The sequence below is a fragment of the Misgurnus anguillicaudatus genome, chromosome 21 (assembly GCF_027580225.2).
Source record: "Misgurnus anguillicaudatus chromosome 21, ASM2758022v2, whole genome shotgun sequence".
NCBI classification, from domain to species: Eukaryota; Metazoa; Chordata; class Actinopteri; order Cypriniformes; family Cobitidae; genus Misgurnus; species Misgurnus anguillicaudatus.
The window spans coordinates 22,835,775-22,850,738 of record NC_073357.2 but is presented as its reverse complement, the minus strand read 5'-3'; the positions used below and the strand labels follow the sequence as shown (position 1 = coordinate 22,850,738).

Here is a 14,964-nt window from a genome sequence, read left to right as displayed (position 1 = left end):
TTTGAGTATTCACACTGTCCATTTATTGTCCGTTTATTATAGTATAATCTGTTAAAGATCATTTTCAAAAGATTTAATAGTTCTCTAAAAAAACAACTTTAGATATTAAATCATATTGCGCATTTCTGATGACATTTCAAAAATGCTCTACACATCAAGACAAACTTTTACATGCTATTTCGGATTACTGTCGTAAAATGTTTTAAATATGTTATTAGTATGTGTCTATAGCTGTAATAACAATATGACTGTCACACAGTTGAACAGGAAGCAGATGAGCAATGGTGAGTGAACGGTAATAGTTCTTCTGATATGCACTTAGCTTTATAATAACTGAGTCTCTCTTTGTGAATGGCGGATGAAGATCCTAGGAGGGGACAATAGGAGGAAGACGATGACAGGTGAAGATCACACGTAAGTCCTTAATTTGGTAACACGGGTGAGTCTGAGAGTCCAACATAGATGAGATCAGACAGATAATGAATGGGAGGGTGCGGGTTATAAAGGGAGTAAGATGATGGTGCACAGGTGAGGAGGATCAATACTCAGGTGAGCGTGAACAAGTGGGAGGAGTCAATGATGAAGATGATGGTGCCAGTGATGGAGTCCTGACAATGATCAGTTCATTACTATTGTTAGGGACAGAAAATCATAATGTCGTTCACATAAACACTCTTTGTAGATATATACTTCCTTTCAATCTGAAGCTCTGGGCTTTATAACGATGACAGGCTGAAAAAAACCCAGAAAATGTCTAGTGTCACAAACTCTGAATCATATTTTGCATCATTTGAACTTTAGTTTTCTATACGGTCATGCGTTGCTTACCTCATGAGACCTGGGCGAGCAGCACTGAATAACCTTGCAGCAATATGCAGCTAGTGTAATAGAGAGGGCAATCTGAACCGCTTCCGTGAGATTATCTATTAACTCTATTTGAATAAATCCAATCTGTGGAAAAAAAATTCCCAGTGTAAAATGTACACACTTTACAGAAAATAGCATTATCTATTTTCATATTTAAATTTAGAAAAGTTGTGTTAAAAGTAACACAAAATGTTATAATCCAAAAATAACACAGATATGTGTTTATTCTGGGACAACGCATTTAGTCTTTTGTCCCAAAACTAACACTGATTGTGTTGTTTTTAACACATCCATTATAAGAATTTAAAGGGCACCTCAATGAGTCAGTATTGTTGTTTTTAATTACCTTTCATTTTTTTACTTTTAAACTGTAATTGTTTTTCATCTGTACAGCGAGGATGTAAATGTATCCCTTTAAAAAGTTTAAGCTATAGCTTACCAATGCAGATTTACATGATGGTAGTTTATAGTTCTCCTCAAAGTAGTACCAGCAGGCTGTTGTTGCAGGGTTTGAAAGAAACACAAATGAGAGGATGAGAATGAACCCATATGTCAGGCACGTGACTATCTGCATTCCCAAACAAGCCTTGAGTGTTAAAGACACATAATAAAATAAATGCATATTTCCCTTTTTTCAGTTAAATTTCAGTATACCAGAATACATTTTGCAATGGGAGCTTTTCCAAACTTACTGTTGGTAGGTGGAGGTTCTGTGCAGCTATTGCCAGACTACCAGCTATTATGCCCTGTTCAAAGAGAAAATAAGGCTGAATTATGAAACATTTTCCTATTGGAACACTGCATCCAAATGTTGATAATGCATAAACATGAAATATCGAAATAATAACTAAACTATCCGAGTACAATAACTGTGCTGTAGTTTATGTTTTGAAATCTTAATCTTACCTTTTACAATTTATAATGTAAAGAACACATTTACTAAACCAGATAATAGGGCAAAATGTAGCCTAAATATTTCTTTAAACTGATTAGGCTACAACATTACAACAGACACTTACAACACAGGAGCAACCTATATCGACACTTGTTTCTATCCAGTGTGAAAAATAAGCCATTTTGGAAGTAATGTAGAGGACGGTCAGCATTATCTGTGTAACCTGTTAAAAGAAAATAACGACATGGTGATTCCTCAGCCGTGTTTGATAATATTATAATGTATTCTACAATGATGTCGAATTCTTATATACCCCTAAAATCTTGGGCTCTGCTTCTAGGAATTTTTTATTTTGATTGGGGTTCTTCTGGAAAGTAATTTCCAGTAAGTCGCTCGGCCCGCGGTTCCCCTCTGCCGTAGCAGAAGCGTCCGAAGCCCCAGCTGTCTCGATTTCGCCTGTTGATATAAATAAGATTCGTTAATGATGTTTTCGTATCATCGTTATTTGGATAATAATTCAAACTAGATATTAAAGGCAGGATAGGCAGGAATTATCTAAAAAAAGCTTTGTTGCAAATTTGTTTGAACTGTCTTTATATATCAATGCATAGGTGGAGTGTAGGTACTCTGAAGAGGAGAGTGTGGAAATCGAGTGTCTGTATACGTCTCACCACTGTTTTAAACACAGCTCATTTTTCCATTCACTCCACCCCCTCCCTTCTGGGTTTCTTCTAAAGCCACGCCCCCAAAACACATGAACGCGCGACACCGACAGCTTTGCTGGGAGAAGGATTTACCTCAGACAAGAGGAGTGGAAGGAGCGCGGTGCATGTAATAACATCAAGTCACAATCACATGTAATAATACACCTAACTTTATCACTAGGAATATAAACAGATAGGATGGCTTTTAGTACTCTCTATTAAGCCAGTGTTTTGCCTGTAAGAGTTTCCGTGATGAAAGCATTGTTGACTCTGATGAGGACTACACTCCGCAGACAATACCGCTACCGCATCATCTACTCGAGGAAAAGCCACGTGATATTTACTCTCGTTTGATTGCTTCGTTTATTCCTTTTTTGCCTTGTTTGCCTTCGCTGACTGGATATGCAGGTACTGTGAGTTCTGAATGCTCTTTCTCTGCCGTACTTTTGCTCTTCCTAGAGTGCCTCGTGCACGTTCAAATCAATCGGGTGTGCGCATGTCTGGGCAGATCCCATAACAACGGGTGGTGCCATGGTCGCGAAAGAGAGTGATATTCGCGCAAGCTAATCATTTGTTTCGTTCCGAATGGAAATAATGAACTGTGTTTAAAACAGTCATGAGAGGTCTACAGACACTCTAGTTTTATACGCTCTTTTTCAGAGTACTTACATTTTAATTATGCATTTGTATATAAAGACAGTTTAAACAAATTTGTGAAAAAGTTTTTTGGATAATTCCTGCCTACCCTGCCTTTAAAGTTTGAGGACAAACTTTATGTTGGCTTGAAAAAGCGTAGCCTGAACGTTTAAAACGGTTTGACAGAAGTTTAGTTTAGTAGGTTGGCTGTTATAGTATGTTTAAGTATGAAGGTAACATGATTTAGCATGATGCTAACATGATAAGCATGAAGCGAGCATGAAACTAACATTATTAGCATGAAGCTAGCATGATGCTAGCATGATTGGCATGAAGCCGGCATGATGCTAACATGATAAGCATGAAGCGAGCATGAAACTAACATTATTAGCATGAAGCTAGCATGATGCTAGCATGATTGGCATGAAGCCGGCATGATGCTAACATGATAAGCATGAAGCGAGCATGAAACTAACATGATTAGCATGAAGCTAGCATGATGCTAGCATGATTGGCATGAAGCCAGCATGATGTTAGCATGATAACGATGAAGCTAGCATGATGCTACCATGATGAGCATGAAGCTAGCATGATGCTAGCATGATTAGCATGAAGCATGATGCTAGCATGATTAGCATGAAGCTAGCATGATGTTAGCATGATTAGCATGAAGCTAGCATGATTAGCATGAAGCTAGCATGATGTTAGCATGCTTTTTCAAAGCCAACATAATAAATTGCTGGGTAAGAGAAGAAGAAGAGAACAAAAATGTGACAGTGGCAGATACTTACTTAGCATTTTCTTCTAGTTTATACTGATCGTAAATATATCCGTTATAATCTTGATTATATAATGGCAAGAAATCCTGAAAAGGTTTATGTGCAGTTTTCCTAAAAAATCACCGTAGCAGAGTCCGCTCGAGAGTCTGTTGTGGAGTTTTGAAAAAGTTTCCGCCCAATTCACATCTGGAGTCTCGAGGCAGTCATTCCATTGTGTAGCCCAGTTACAGTGGCGGAGCTAGAGGGGTGTCCGGGACTTCTCAATTGCAAAAATCCTTCATTAGAACATTTGAAAAACACACTTAAGAGAATCCACAGTTATTTAACTATTGCAATTACAACAGGAAACACACTTTGTAGGTGTTTCAACAGCTGCACAATCTCCGCCTCCAACATTGCCAAAAGACAATGAACACAATTGTGCATAAAATATGACACTTTCAGTCATCGGAACTTAAATAAATATACACTAAATGCATAAATGTGCCAAAAATATATACAATCAGATACATATCATATGAAATGTAACAAGAGCAGAGAGCCACAATACATTAATTTATCATACATTCTGTGTAATTAAACCTCAGAAAGGCTACCAACCAACATCACTACATTGTATAATTAAACATTTTTGTTTAATAAGAATTTTACATTTTAGAATGTTTTGTCATATTTGGGTGGGCACGAAGGGATGCATAGTACACAAGGGCTCCGCATTCCGGAAAAGTTTGAGAACCACTGTTGTAGCCTACTGTCGTTTTTGCGCACTTTTCGCCGTGGGACATCAGACGTCAACCCGTTCTAATTAATACTAAACAATGTAATATTGATCATTTCTGGGCGGGTGGTGGAAGGGGTTGAATATTTCTCTTTAAAGTCTCATTAAAGCTAAAATACTTTAACACATTGCATTAACATTTCAACAAGATTTAAATCTGGATGTAGACCACGTCTAAAATAAAAGATTTTGTATTCGCTGGAAAGTTTATCTCGAAAACCTACAGAGGGCGCCCCAACCAAAAGAAACTGTAGTACAGCGCTAAAATAACTGACGGGCGGATGACATCACAGTACCGCGAGAGTAATTCGAATTCACTCATCCCTATGATTTCTCAAATCGCTCTCGCGGTAGTTTGATGTCATGCACCTATCAGTTCTTGTTGCGCCGCATGAAGTCGAGCAAGCTTTGTATCTTAGCACACTGGGTTGATTATTTATTTACACACCCGAAAGCTAATCTTTGCGCCTTGGACATTATTTTCAAAACTCAACAAATATTACAAATTGTAGCCTACTAAGTTCCCCAGGGCAGAGGTTTTAGAAACTATAACTGCAGACCGGAGATGGGAGGTGAGATCCAAATGGGGCGTAGACTTCGAAGCAGAAGGAGCTTCCAAAAAGGGACGCGTTGGGCGGGGTTGAGGCACTGTCCTGTTTAGAAGTTAATAGTGTGAAACCACGCCCCCGTTTTTGAGTTTGTATCCATTTGGAGATGTTATACCCTTCTTGGGTCCTCAAACATTGACATAACACTTCATTTTATTGTGAGTTTTAAAACAAATAAAATGTATATTTTATATATTATAAAATAAATTGTAATTTAACATTTATAAGTATGTTGTACAACAACATTTCATTGTTTACATACAGTATAGCCAAAAACACAGACATTCAAAACTTTTTAGCATGTCCATCTCTATGTTTGATTGCAAACTTGTACCTTTGGTGGAGGGGCTGTGTTGCTTAACTTTTCTCACGCATGTGTCAAACTATTTAGCCTTTACTAAAAGGAAAAAAGTTTTGATTTCATGGGGACTAAAATAAACATCTGTGATAGACAATATTTATTTTAATACACTAAAAACAGTTGAAGTATTATTGGTATTTATACTGAATAGTATATTTTTCAAGCACACAAGGTAAAACTGAAGAACTATAATTTTCATTTGTATATCGTAGTATAACATTTACACTATTATTTAAGCACAAAATTAGTAAACTGCTTAAAATAAACTGACTGGTATTTAAGTATATTTTTAGTACAAGTATAACTTATTTTTACATGAGATGTTCTTCCAATGTTCATCAGGATTCTTTTTGTGTTCATGGTTTTGTGCCATAGAGAAAGGACACATGGACAGTGTCCATAGTAATTAAGTTTTACTAAATCAAAATTTGTATATTAAGCAAAACAAAAACATAGTTTTTATTTCTTTTATTGGTTGTAAACAAAACATGACTACATACTACTGCATTCAGTGCATTTCTGTATTTCTTTTCAAATTCATCTTTAGTTACAGTTTCCAATCAAAACACAATACAGCAAAGCCCTTTAGTCTGAAACCAGCAGAAATAGAATAAATGTATAATTCTTAAAAGAACTATACTGTAGACTAAAACAGGGATGTGCCTGCTCATTAAATTCCTTTTTATATTTAATTACAAAGTACAATGCATAATATATCCATGAAACAAAGCATGTAAGGCTTCAACTAAATTCCCTTTTATGGTGCCCTTGTTAACTTATGTACATCTGATTGGCCTCTAAGGACAGAAAATGAATTAGATGTGAGCAGTTCAGGCTAAGCAACAGTAAAGAATTAACATCCCTCTATGTCAGTTGATTAAGTTATTAAAAATGGTAATTTCATGAAGGTAGGCCAATACGATAGGAAAAGAACTTAACTCGCTATAGTGAGGTCTTCTGCCTTTGTTAGGCAGATTATGCACTAAGCTGTATGCATTGTAACATGATTTTATAGTGGCAGCCACAGCATCTGTGTTATTAGGCATCATGTCTGTATTTCACATACCCTATGCTATTGTAGGAAGTATTTTAGATAATCCATGTTCATCAGTACTTGAGTAACATTAACTCAAAATTCACAAAACATTCAAATTCCCCATAAACTGGTAATGTTGGTAGTACATCTGCTAAGTAAGTGTTTGCAGGTTTTTAAAGAGACTGGTAACCATCAGTCCTCCGTTTTCTGCTGACAAGGTAAGCAATGACGACAATGACGATGAGGATGACAAGTATGATGCCCACAGCGATGGGAACGCGGTAGTCTGGTTGATCAGCCTTGCACAGATCAGCTGTTGTACAAACACACAAGGTGTAAAATATTAAAATAAATATCTTCTTATCAAGTCGCACAAAAATGTAATTGAAACTGAAATATTAAAAAGATCAGACAATGGTTTAATCTCACTGAAAGTACAAAGTTTAAATATCATATCCCATGTCTCATGACTTATCATAGGCATGGTTTACATGCCGCCGTATTTGAATTTAGTGATCTGTTCACATAGCCTATTCGTTTAGTTCAAAATATAGACCTAGCATTTCGCTTCAACAGAAATAGTTAACCCACTGGAGGATTTTGGATCCCATATAACATAGCAGCATTTTAATATAAAATTATCTGTTCGTGTTTAACTGAAATAATGGAAGTCATATAGGCCTACATCTGGGATTGCATGAGGGACAATACATTTCAAGTGAATGTCATAGCGTAAACTATTGCTTTAATATGTTGTTGGGTAGGCAGTTATCTCTCCTATACAAGTTGTTTAGATTTATCTGTCTGGATCTTAGGAAAACATGAACTATAGACTGGTTTAACCAGCTCTCTTACATTTCCATCACATTTTTGCAACAGTCTTTGCACTGTATTGAATGTCAGAACAAAAGTTGAGGAGTATACACAATACTTTAATGTCTTATACTTTTATAAAATTTTCACCTCTTAATGTTGATAAAATAGTGATTTGACATTGTATTATAATGACTGAGGACAACAAAGTTGACTTACCCTTTCCAAACTCTTTGTTCTTGATGTTGTAGGCCTGAACTCTGTTGCTGGAAAAATCCAGATGCACCCCTTGCCCCATGAACACCTTCACAGACTTGCAGGAATAAGAGTGCTCTGCGGCTGCAGCAAACAGCTGGAGAGATTCATTCTTCCCTGTGTAATTCCTCATCGCTTTATTGACAAAAATGAAAATATTTTTATTGTTAGCTTATTGCACAACATGACAAAACAATTACCGATTCTCAACCTATCCTTCATACTTCAAAATAATGCTTAAGCTAACAACAATCTTAATAATTTGAGTCGAAACAGAAACAATGGTGATTTCTCGGTTTAACAGCCAAAACTGTACACGAGACCAGAAAAATTCTTTTATCCTATTTAACACATTATGTGTTATTTGAACACATTATGTGTCATTTCGTGTTTATTTTGAGTTCAAATAAATAGAAGGGACAACACAAGATGTGTTAAAACCACACAAAGTGTGTTGTTCCAAAAAAACACAGAGATGTTATTTTAACACATTTGTTTTAAGAGTGTACTCATACATTGACTTTTCATCAGAAAGTAACATCTACTGTAACTACTGCATAAAATGATATATGTACTTCCTTATTCTTTCTTGGCTACATGTGACTTACAGTGCGGGTCTGTAAAACTGGTTAACCTGGTGTTTATTTTAGTCTTGGCTATCATTATAATTGCAAAAAAATGAAGCAGTAAAACAGATAGAGTCAAATCAAACCACTACAGAGTAAGTAACATTATTATTAAACTGTATTTTAAATTCCTAAATGAGGACAAAGCATAAACAGTATTTTGTTTTGTTGCAAGAATTTGTACTTAGTACAATTTTATATGTACTGTAAGAAACGTCATGGTTCCATGAATATAGACTTAAACAAATATTTACTTCATCTGTTGTTAAAACCCCATGCAAAAAAAAAAAACAGTGTAGCCTACTACACAGGAAAACGTCCAAAGTCCAGGGAATTAAGGACATGTAGTGTTGTGGTTATTTTACAAGGCAAAACAGTGTTACTGTAGTCATACGGCAGGGGATTTACCTCCAGACTTGAAAGCATACGTCAGGTCATATTCCAACATCTCAACATAGACCATTTTTGATGTATCATTCTGGAAAACCCAAAGAAAAATCACCATTAAAATATTTCAGAAAAAAACACATTGCAGAACACTCATTAAAGTGACTCACTATTATACACTGTACTACTATGAAAAGGGATTTTTTGTATAATATCAAGGTTATGCAGTTTATTTTCACAGCACACATTTAGCCAATGTACTGCATATAATGTTTGCAATATTGTGATTTATGTACAAAACTTTATGTACATATATTGTTGTCCACATTACAACTTTTATGAGGCTATTGTGAGTTACGGTCATAACCACCACCAAATAGAGGTAGGAAGTTAGTCACAACAGACTTTAAAATAGTCCAAGAATAACCAAGAGATATAACTGTTGTAAAATTGTGAAATGCTTGGTAAATGCCAATTTCATAAACACAACTTACTCATTCATTCATTCATTCATAAATAAGAATGTGGGTTGGTTGATGTTGGATGGAGTTTTTTAATGAGTGTAAATTAGTTTGTTGGTGTTGTTTGGTGTTTTTGCCATTTGTTAGATCATTGTAAATTGGCCTACCTTAAAATACTATTTTGCCAAGGTAACGCATACAATATCCGGGTGTTTCTGAGACTCTTTATGCGCTCTGTTACGCCCCCTTTGGCCTAAAGTGTTCGGATTTTACCTACAACCACTAAACTTTGTACAAATATCGCTCTCACCTGTCCAGACAATGTTCAAATTACAGTCATAAGCTCCACCTAACAGAAGGATGGCCATTTTGCTTTTAATATGGATTTTTTGACAATTGCATGTTGCTGGGGTTGGGAAGAGAATGTCCACTGACCACTTAAATTAACATGCCCACCTAGCATTGTTTTCGGAGAGCCACCATTGTCGCCATAGTGCTTGGGCTTATCATCGCTACTTGCAACTTTATTTGTATTTGATACTTTAATGTTTGATCATTATTTGCCATTACATTTTTGTTTATTATAAAAACTAACCAATTTACAAAAAATGTCCACCTATTATTACTTAGAGCAAGAATTTTGATATGCTTATAATTTATGCCCGAGTAACTATACCATAACTTAGACTAATAAATACATTTATGGTGTTAAGATCAAACTATACAGCACAAAACAAACCGAATGAGTTTGTTGGAATTTGGTCATGACCTATAATAAGACACAAGTATCAAGTAAAAACTCCAGCATAATGTACATGTTATGGGCCAACGTAATCATTCTGCTACAAGCAACTTGTGTCATGTGTTTATTGTGTGTGTTTTGGTTACTTTGTTTCTGGTAGGCAGCTCAGGTTTCTATCGGGCAGAAAATAGTCTTTTAAACTTCCTCCTGTCAAGGTTCCCGTTTTCAAACTCAGGTTATATGTCTCTTTTTGCATCTGAGAGTTCATATGTTTGATACAGACTATGACCATAGTTTTTATCTGTAAAAAACTGTAATGGTCGGAGCCGATTGTGTAGTGGGCAGTGCTCTGACATAAGGTGCAGACGCACTTTCGGCGACCCGAGTTCAAATCCCGGCTCGAGGTCCTTTGCCATCCTGTACCCCTCTCTCCATCCTATACTTTCCTGTCCTCTCCTATCATATAATAAAGGCAAAAACGGCCCAAAAACATAACTTAAAAAAACTGTGATGTAAAAATTTTAAAATCACGTAAAATGCTTAATAAGGATACTTAAATAAAAAAGATGTCATCATTTACTCATTTTCAAGTTGTTACAAACCTTTTGTATTTCTGAGCACCACTGACTTTCATTGTATTTTTCCTACTATGGAAGTCCATGGTGCTCCAGCTTTCTGCTTGATTACAAATGAAGAGCTTCTGATAACAAAACCGCTCCACCTTCGTCAAAATTAGTTAATAATTATGTGTTTATCAAAAACGTTTGCTTTAAATGCAATTAATTCCAGCTTCAGGCCATTCATAAACAACAGTTTGTTGGCGGACTCCACTAAACTCCACAATGATTTTTCTGCAAAGTCCACTAAGTGCACGGAAGATAAATTGGATAAACGATGGCACGCGAAACAACCCCAATGTGTCTCTTGTGAGTATCTGGATCCCTCAGTGCACCCATTCTGATTTTCATTATTTGCAACGTTTCTAGCTGCATCTTTCGTGATTTTGCTATTCTTTCCTATGTCTTGTCCAAAAAAATGGATTGTCTTTTAGAAGTGGAGGTTTTTGCAAAAAAAAGAAAAAAAAAGGTTGCATGCACTTAATGGGTTTGAAGCGAAAGACAGTGAAATACCAGTAACATTAGGCATTTCACTTACTGACCAATAACTTTTTTATTGGCATTAAAGTGAAATTACCGAGCCTACACATAAGAGCTTGATAAAAGATGCTTAATTTACAAGAAAACAGGTCAGACGCACTTACAGGGTTTTGCATCTGAACTCTTTAAAGGCTCTCTAAGCAAATCTGTGTGACGTTACTTTTTGTTTATGTTTGAACTGTTTTCAAACAAACGGAGCGTAGCTAACTCCTCCCTCTCCCTTCCGTGCTTTCATGAACGCGCCTAGCCCCCACCCCCAAATCCTTCTTGTCGTTTATTGGCTGGAACACTTTGTTATCGTTTCTGGTAGTAGGTTTGGCCATTTTGTTGTTATTGAAGTTTGTGGAGCCTAGGCTGTCTACAGAGATTGCGTTTTTTTACAGTTTGATCAGTGGAGAGGCAGCAAGCAGAAAGTGAGATGTTTGCTGTATGTAACAAAAAATGTTTTATGGTCTAAAACGCAGGAATTCACTTAGAGCACCTTTAAATATCTTGTAAAAAGTATAAAACAGCTTGAAAGACAGCATTTTCATTTTTGGTTAAAATATACCTTTAAAGTAACAAGTGAACGTTACCCACTTTTTACAGTGTACAGTATATTTGTTTGGAAATGTATTAAATAAAAAACTTGTAGTGTAGTTCATATTGCTATTAAACAGAAATGTTAAAATTAAAACATGACATTCACTTTAAACTAACAATAATATTATTTAAGCAAAATAGCTTTTAAATTAAATTACATCATATGCAAAAAAAAACAGTGTTTGCAATTAAATAATGTCTATAAAATTCATAAAAGAAAAACCAAAAACATACTTACTTTTCTAAATTTCAGAGCAATTTCACCCTCATTGAATCTGAGAAGCAAACTAGCCACAATCTTTTCACAGTACCCAGAGGAATTGGTTTTGCTCGGCTGAACAATGAATGTTCCATTAACCTACAGAAAAAATATTCTCAATAAAACTTTCAATGTTACTCCAGGAAAGAATAACAAGAAAGATCATGGAAAAGATCTGCAATGTCAAATAAGTCCAGAAAACATCTTACCTCGCTGTTGTTCACAACGATCTTGATTTCAAAATCAGCCATAATACATGTTTTATTATCACTAGTAACATTATAATGTCCCAACGTGCTGTTGGTAGGTGGTGGTGTTGGCTGTGGTACTGGTGTAGGATGTGCAGTAGTTTTGGGGTGTGCGGTTGTTGCGTTTGAAGGTTTAACCGTGGTATTGGGGTGTGCGGTTGTTGCGTTTGAAGGTACAACCGTGGTATTGGGGTGTGCGGTTGTTGCGTTTGTAGGTACAACCGTGGTATTGGGGTTTGGGGTTGTTGCGTTTGAAGGTACAGCCGTGGTATTGGGGTGTGGGGTTGTTGTGTTTAAAGGTACAGCCGTGGTATTGGGGTGTGGGGTTGTTGTGTTTAAAGGTACAGCTGTGGTATTGGGGTTTAGGGTTGTTGTGTTGGGGTTCGAAACACCTGAGGTGAGAGCTGAGGAGAAAAAAAACACACAGATTGTTAGAATCAGAGTATTAAAACAGATACAATTATGGGCACAAAAAATGGGAGCCTTAACAAACTTTCAAAGGGGCATGGGGATTACTTAAAATGACTTAAATACTAAACAAGCATTAAAGGCTCACTGAAGTCAAAAGTTTTATCAGTTAAAGCTCATCTTTGAGCTTCATAACAGCAAGTTTTATCTGTCACAGTAATTTCATCATGCTTTAAAGCAGCTTGAATGTAACTCTACACCCTTGCCTCATTTAGTATACGCGTATCTATGAATATGCAATTTAGTCCCTGCCTCCACTCTTTAGCACCACCAAGGACCATAGATATACTGGTGCTGAATGATGAATTTGCACATGGCTGGTCTTAAAACACAGAAAAAACACCACATAGACACAACAATAAAAACCCACAGTGGGGCTTTAAAACAAGAAGTCTGGTTACAGCTCCAAACTGGGTTGAAATTTTGCCAAATTTTGTTTAAGGGGGACCTTGAACTTAAAAAGTCCACTGAAGGGCGTCCAACCAGGTGCAAGGTGTTCTTTATAAAATGGCTGGTGAGTGTACATTCACTTCCTCCTTGAATGCCAGTCACAAGCACATGCCTGGATTTCCCAACGAGGAAATGTGACAATCCAGCCTTTTACACGTGATTTGCGATCATTACTTCAGAGGAATGATACAAATATAACCGATGACAACTGTGGTTGACTCTTTCCTTGTTTCTATGGCGAGGATTCATCTATTTCTGTTCAGTCAAAATTGTTCTCATTTCAACTTCATGAACAACCTTTAAGATTAAAAAGACCCTGCTTTGCTTTGTTTTATTTATTTATTTTTTGTTATTGACTGTAACTACCCTTACGAAAATGAACCATGGTTGTAATACAGTAAAAAAAAAACATGGTTACTGTAGTAAAACACAAACACAAAATAACCATGGCTAGGACAACCATGGTTTTCAAAAACTTTAGTTAAACCATGGTTGGTGTAGTAAAACTATGGTTTTGCTTATATTAATCAATACACCAAAAACATGGTTACTACACTTTACCACAATAAAACCATGGTTAATTTTCGTAAGGGGAGCAGTATGGGAATTCAGATTTATTACACTTTTTTAGGGGTTGTCTACAAGTCAAGTACGGAAACTGAAAGTAGGTTATTAGCCTACTGAAAACTGCAAGAAACTAATTTATAAGACGGTTCTAATAACTAAACGAAACATAAGAGAATTAAACTTTTTGTCAGTGTTTGCTTTATTTACTGCTGTCAATTGTGAATATGTTTAATATTTCTGTTATATTAGGTTTCCACTAACAAACACCATGTTTGGATATATTAGTATTATTTGTAGCTAGTGCCTAAAGTATCGTATGGCAATGCATGATTAAGGCTCCGTAAGAGTGAACACATATTTGCTGCATATTTCAGACTATTGCGAAAAAATAGCTATACTTTACCTATTGCTGCCATGAAAAGTCCAATCGATAATAATCCGTTTCTCATTTTTGCTTCCATTGCAATTGATCTATGACTTTAGAAACCCGCTGGACTGTCAGGTGCGTATTATATCAAAAGTCTCTTGTACTGTTCACTTAATCCTCAAAACCGAAAGCAGAGAAGGAAGCCTTTGGTTCAACCCTTCGCGATTGACCAATCAGCGATGTGACCGAATTTGCAGAGATGCGTTTAAGTAATGAAACGCGATTTCTGGAGAAACGAAAATTAACAGACGGCGGTATTTTTCACTTGTGCCATTGATCTCTGTGTGTTACTCGTGACAACTGCTTTATACTGACAGATTTTTGATCTTTTGTGTTATTCTTCTCTAAACAGGAAACTCTCGTGTACTTTATGCCATGCGATTTATTATTCTGCAACTTAATGTTCAGACGACTGGCTTTGCAAAAATCGGCCATGAATGCATATCGGGGAGAAAGTAAAACATTGGCATCCATGTAGGCTATCCTTATTTCCTAGATAATGTAAGTTAAAATGTCTTAAAGATAAATCTAAGCAGGAAGTTGTTCGTCATTCATGTGACTCAAATTCAGGAAGTGAAAACCTGACTCACGCTGTCTGAGCATGACAGTTACAGAAAATTCTGTTTAAACAAGTTTAAAAACCAGGCGGTCACTGCTTGTTGTGCACATGCGCAGTCCTCTTAAAATACTTGCTGCGAAGTGCATTACAAAACCTCTGTATCTCATGACACGGGGAAAGTTCTGGTCATTTATTAGTATGGGTAAAAAAATGGAAATGCTGATTGTAATTGTTGCATTTCTCCTTTCATCAGTCTTTCCAGAAGTCACATGTTGGAGGTTTGAAATTAACCATTGAAT

The 14,964-nt window shown here is 36.2% G+C and overlaps 2 protein-coding genes across 2 annotated transcripts; both read right to left on the bottom strand.

Moving 5' to 3' along the window:
• LOC129438484 (membrane-spanning 4-domains subfamily A member 4A) lies at positions 1-4,085 on the bottom strand. Its single transcript, XM_073859848.1, has 7 exons — positions 3,894-4,085; positions 2,076-2,218; positions 1,887-1,985; positions 1,564-1,613; positions 1,307-1,463; positions 829-951; positions 1-732 (listed from the first exon to the last, which is right to left on the bottom strand). The coding sequence occupies exons 1-7, from the start codon at positions 3,898-3,900 to the stop codon at positions 697-699; spliced, it is 615 nt and encodes a 204-aa protein (XP_073715949.1). The 5' UTR covers positions 3,901-4,085; the 3' UTR covers positions 1-696.
• Positions 4,086-6,083: 1,998 nt separating this feature from the next.
• cd68 (CD68 molecule) lies at positions 6,084-14,268 on the bottom strand. The gene is made up of 6 exons (XM_055197207.2): positions 14,083-14,268; positions 12,156-12,598; positions 11,926-12,045; positions 8,767-8,836; positions 7,697-7,867; positions 6,084-6,977 (listed from the first exon to the last, which is right to left on the bottom strand). Exons 1-6 carry the CDS (start codon positions 14,138-14,140, stop codon positions 6,838-6,840), a joined length of 1,002 nt encoding a protein of 333 aa, XP_055053182.2. The 5' UTR covers positions 14,141-14,268; the 3' UTR covers positions 6,084-6,837.
• Between the last annotated feature and the right edge of the window lie 696 nt (positions 14,269-14,964).